Source organism: Cricetulus griseus (genome assembly GCF_003668045.3).
Source record: "Cricetulus griseus strain 17A/GY chromosome 1 unlocalized genomic scaffold, alternate assembly CriGri-PICRH-1.0 chr1_1, whole genome shotgun sequence".
In the NCBI taxonomy this organism is placed as follows: domain Eukaryota; kingdom Metazoa; phylum Chordata; class Mammalia; order Rodentia; family Cricetidae; genus Cricetulus; species Cricetulus griseus.
Genome location: NW_023276807.1, coordinates 155,559,299 through 155,565,137, shown reverse-complemented (window position 1 = coordinate 155,565,137; position 5,839 = coordinate 155,559,299). Strand labels below are relative to the sequence as shown.

The window sequence follows — 5,839 nt, the reverse complement described above, 5'->3', positions numbered from 1 at the left end:
GGTTTCATAGTTTCTGCAGAATAATAATCCAACACCCCAAATAGCTTCCCAAGAGACCTATGGCTCAGCTGAGAGTGTCCATGGAGTGCTATTCCACCTGATGATGTTGGCCATGCTACAATGTGTATCTACAGTCAGATATCATAGATTCCCTGGCTCACTTCATGTTCTCTCCCCCACTCAAACCCCTAATTCTCAAGGAGTCTACTCATTAATAAAATAGCAATACCTTGAAGTCTAGTTTCTGGGAAGCCCCAAGTATCCAAATTTGGTTTCCTTTGAAAGTAGAATCTGATACAAAGATTTATATCACAAAAAGAACCAGTGAGAGCAAACAGAACTGCCGGGAGAGAAGAGAGAAAGGCAGCAAACAGCACAAAGATGAGGTATCATAGTGGACAACTAAGCCTCTTGTTTTTATACTAGGTAAACTTGTAAAATTTTTCTTACAATTGTCCCTCTCTTTAAGTCATTTAGGAGTAAAGGCAAACAGCCAATTATGCACAACATAAGGCTAGAAATAATGTTGTCTTCATTTAAATGCCTCCCACCACCTGCCCCTGGGGGTTGAAGGATGCTCTTGAGGGCCTTGTATCCCAGATTTTTTCAGTCTGTAAGTTCAGCAAACCATCTGCCATGTCTGCTTTTCCTTCAGATGAGGAAGCCTCAGGCAGGAAGACAGAAACACTAAGTTGAAAAGTTGGTGAGTGAGGGGACACTGATGATGCACACAGACAGGCTCTTTGTCTTGGGCTTTGCATGGGTAGAGAAATGGCATCACTTCTTTTCCCAGATTGCCACACTGTACTGTTGTGATCTTCCACCTCTAACATCCCTGCTGTTCTTTGGTTACTTCTGGGAGTCCCAGGAAGATGCCGCTGAAGCAGCCACATAGCTCCTGAGGTCAGGAGAGTGGAGGCCTTCCTTGGGAGTCCCAATGATGTCACCACTGGTGTTTCCAGTAGCCGGTCTCATGAAATTGTGCTGTTATATCATTTTTATTTCTTGTTACCTTCATCCAGTGACTACCACCTCACATGTCCTATGTCCTACTTCTTTATCATCATAACATTCTGGAAGAGAGAGATGGCAGCTTATAAGTCTCAGTAGAATTGGATGAGGAAAACTACATTTTTCATATCCGTTTCATTGATATGAAACTAAGATATATCCTTGGAATTGGGCTTAGGAACAATAGCAAATAATCATAGTTTTTGAGCCATTAGTATTTAATCTCTTCCTTATTTCAAAAGACACATTCTTGTTCTTTCTGAATTCTATTTAGGAAGGGAAATTAAGCTGATTGAAGTCAAGAAAGTTGCCCCAAGATTATGATAGAATTGCAATTAACCCCAATGACAATCTGATACTTTGAAATCTGATTTTTAACTACCATAAGGATGTTCTCTGTCCTTCTTGTGTTTACTACTGACAAGGACATTGAAGCCTAAAGAGCAAAGTCCAATGTTAGAGGGTCTTAAGTATGAATTATGGCTTTACTCAACCCCTGGGTTGTCTCTTCTAAACATTTTCCTGTGCCCAGTCACTTGGAGTTAGGGAGGAAATGCTAGCATTGCAGAGCTTTTAGACAGGTTTCAGTGAATTTATTTTTGTGTTGTTTGCAAACTTTCTTCTTTCCTGAATCATTTGTAACCAATAACCTAGGAGCTAAAAAAATTATTAAACGTTCAACCTTAGATGTGTGGGGTGAGGGAGGCCACAGAGCTTGTTTCTTGCTGCTCATGGACTTATTTATTCAGTTTGGAACAAGTTGAAAGATCTGCAACACTCAGGCTGCCAGGGCTATCTTCTTGCCTCTGTGATAGACATCTACCAAAACTCAGGATTTCCTAATGAGTCATAAATTCCTAAACAGGCAACAAGCACTTACTTCACAGGTGCACACACAAAAGACTCATTTCCGGATTTGGGGTTTAACTTCAGATTACTGAGATGTTTTCTTCTTCACAAAATTTTGTCCTTAAAAACTGGAGTGCAGTTCCCATCCTGAGCAGCATTGTACACAAGCCATTGAAAGGCTTTCTTTCAAGGTCTATAAAAATGTCACTAAGAGGGGTGAGAACTAATGAAATCAAATCCAAAACATAGACACACACACACACACACACACACACACACACACACACACACATATATATCAGTATTTTGCATATTGATATAAAGAATTAGGGCCGGGCGGTGGGGGCGCACGCCTTTAATCCCAGCACTCAGGAGGCAAAGGCAGATGGATCTCTGTGAGTTCGAGGCCAGCCTGGTCTACAAGAGCTAGTTCCAGGACAGCCTCCAAAGCCTCAGAGAAACCCAGTCTTGAAAAACAAAAAAAAAGAATTAGAGCATGAATATGAGTAGTAATTGCATACATAATAAAGTAGAGTGTTATACCCAAATCTCAGACCCTTTTGTAAAGTGCTCTACTCAGCCACTTACTTTTTCCACGTCTGGTGAGACAATTGAGTTTAAAGAAAAAAACACCAAGTTTGCCACCATTTCACTGCCAAATTTATTAAATTGCCAACAGTAGTAGAAGCATAATCTGCATTGGCCATACCCTGTGATCATATTGGTGACTACCCCAGTTGTCATCAGAGAATCTTCAACCATTGACTGATAGAGGCATATCCAGAGACCCTTGGCCAAACATTAGGGTGAGCTCAGACAGAGGAGAGGGAGGAGGGATTGTAGGAGCCAAAGGGTTAGGGACATCATGGAAAAACCCACAGAAATGGTTAGTCTGGCTCATGGGAACTCACAGAATCTGAACCAACAACCAGGGAACTTTGAGGGGACCAACCTAACCTATATGAGACAATTGTGTAGCTTGGCCTATATGTGGTATTCACAGCAATAGGGAACATGGCCACCCCTGGTGCTTTGACTGTCTCTTGGGAACCTATTCCTCATGCTGGATTGCCTTGTCTAGTCTGAATACAGGGGGAGGTGCTTGGTCTCATGGCAGCTTGATATACCATGCTTTGCTGAAGTCCATGGGAGGCCTGGCCCTTTCTGAGCAGATAAAGAGGAGGCATGGATTGATAGGGGGGGTGGAGAGGAGTGAGGGAGAGTGGAAGGAAAGGAGGGAGTGGAGGCTACAGGCGGGCTGTAAAATAAATAAAATTAAAAAGTATAAAGTTAGAAAAGAAAGGAAAATTACTTAGAAAAAACAATGGAATAAGGTCCTTTAGTTGGCTACAAGAATGTACATATTTTAAGAGACAAACTAGGGTGGCAAGGTCGTAAGGAACTTCTTTCTCTTTTTTTTTAAAGAAAATGTATTTTGTTTGCATGGATGTTTAACCTGCATATATATCTGTGTACCATGTGAGTGCCTGGGGCCATAGGTGGCCAGAAGAGGGCATCAGATGCCCTGGAACTAGAATTGGGGAGATGAGGAATCTCCTAGGAGTCAGTACTGGGAAAAGTATATTCTTGGGTGGGGAATAAGAGCCACCAGCAAGTGAACAGAGCCATGACTTACAGTATGATTTATTTTTGTAACCAACTGAATGCCTGAGAAGCAGGAAGAAAACTTGAGAAACACTGATGTAGATCATAGGGTCAACCTTTATCAAGAGTCTTCCAAGGAAATAAAACAAACATTACTTTTAAATATTTTATTTCCAAATTTTTTGTAAAAATACCAATAAATACCGGCGTTGGTGGTGCACACCTTTAATCCCAGCACTCAGGAGGCAGAGGCAGGCTGATCTCTGTGAGTTTGAGGCCAGCCTGGTCTCCAGAGGGAGTGCCAGGATAGGCTCCAAAGCTACACAGAGAAACTCTGTCTCAAAAAAACAAAAAAAGAAAAAAATACCAATAAATATTTAAACTTCTCAGTTCTAAGACATAGATGCATTAAAAAGGCATTGTGTCTTACAGAAATCACTTAAAATGTCTAAGGCATATACAGAAATTACAGTTCTCAAAGCTTCAACACAAATTGATCACTCACTCTAATGCTGTAAAACACTTCAATAAATAACAACTGATAGTCTTTCACCGGTACAAAGTAGATGTGCACATATATTCGCCCTACATTAAAATGACCTCCTTTGCCCATTCACTACCCCAGCTACCAACACCATGGTCAGCATGGAATGGCTGCCTCAGAAATATTAATATAATTCCCTGCGAGAAGAGGGAAACCTTTAACCTTCCAATTAAGAATGAGGATTTATTCATCTCAGATTTTATATTAAATAAACAGTAAATTCAATGGCATCTTGCAAGCAGTTTCAACTATACCCTTAGTTATTTTACATATAAAATATTAACATAGAATTTGGGGAAAATAAATAAATATGGACTCTCGAGAGTTGTTCAAAGCAAACAGGAGAGGCTCATCTCGATGGCCTTAGGCAGGATCACTTTTTTCCTCTGCTTTAGAAGACAGGTCCTCCATCAGGACCAGGGCTTCCTCCTTTCCTGCCTCAGCTGGACTTGGCCCTGTCATGAGAAAACAGATACCTTTATTAGGTGCACAGCATTCTTCTTTCTCCTAGGTTTTGTGAGTACAACTTGGCCCCACTGGCCATAGTGCAGAAACTTCAGCCATAGTAGATGTGCTCCTTCAGGGAGGAGGTGGAGTGGGGATCCAGGTTCTCAAAAGGCTAGAGCTGTTGCAGTTTGTCTGTCACAGCAGGTCTCAGCTCATGAAGTACTATTATTTTTCATTTTTATTAAGTTTCAAGCTAAATTTTCCTGAGCTAGATGGATAATGGGCACAACGTGTGTGTGTGTGTGTGTGTGTGTGTGTGTGTGTGTATACATACATGCATACATACACACACACATGTTGGGAGGTCAAGACAGATAATTAAAAAAAAAAAAGCAGTGTTACCTACTCTTATACAATGGAGGTAAGCTCCAAGTGGGGATAAAGGATCCTGGGAAAATCCTGCCGGCACCGTAATAGACTAATTATCAGACAGATTATAACAATTGTAAAAATAATAATCAGGACTATAGTTCTGTGACATTCCCTGGTGTAAGTTAATTTTTAGGAGTCAGATGGCAGGACTCAGATGAGGCTCACAAAGTGCAAACAAAACATCACTCACTTCTTCAGTATCTTTTGGATAATCTTCTGAAGCCTAGGGCCTTCAGGGTCGAGACAAACTTCTTGACCATCCTTGAGAGTGGCACTGCAGAGAGAAAGGTACGAGGTCCCACTGGGGTGAGCATGGAGCAGCAAGAGGGTCTGGGAGACTGGCAATGACAGAGGCATCCCCGGGAAGACACTCACATGACTTCCGTCTGGGTGCAGTGGGGTCCTGGAGGCGTCACCTTCAAGCTCTGGATGTCCTCAAAATCAATCCTTGGTAGGGTCTTCAGGCACTGACAGCGCAGCTCAGTGGCCACAATTGACCCTGTGAGAAAAGACACTGGGTCAGCCGGGCTGAGGGCTGCTGCTCCCAGCTGAGGCTCCTCCAGCGACAGCAGCCCCGGGTCTCACCTGTAGCCTGGTGGCTGGTGGCCAGCAACAGCAGCAGCAAAAGCAGCGCTGCACGGAGGAGTGGCCTGGTGACTGGGGCCATGGCGTTGATCAGAAGTGTAGCTGAAGTCTGGAGCACAGGAGCTGGCTGGAGGCTCTGTTGCACTGTCTGGGGCTCCAGGGCTCTGGGAGCCCCTTTTATGCATGGTGGTTGGAAAAGCCCCAGCACCGGTCTGGGGAAATTCCTGGGGCTTCAGGTCCCTGTGTCAGAAAAAAAAGACAGAGCCACACCCCTGGGCTCATGGGATGAGTGTGTTGAGGACACTGGCGTGCTACTAGTAGCTCCTCCCGGTCTTGCTTGCCCACTGGGGACAATGGGATGTTCGA

General features: G+C 43.2%; 1 protein-coding gene across 1 annotated transcript; it reads right to left on the bottom strand.

Annotated features, from left to right (window-relative positions):
- Positions 1 to 3,622: 3,622 nt before the first annotated feature.
- Cxcl3 (chemokine (C-X-C motif) ligand 3) lies at positions 3,623 to 5,622 on the bottom strand. The gene is given in 4 exon segments (NM_001244139.1): positions 3,623 to 4,464; positions 5,079 to 5,162; positions 5,264 to 5,387; positions 5,474 to 5,622. Coding segments are annotated over 4 exon segments (306 nt in total). The 5' UTR covers positions 5,556 to 5,622; the 3' UTR covers positions 3,623 to 4,448.
- Between the last annotated feature and the right edge of the window lie 217 nt (positions 5,623 to 5,839).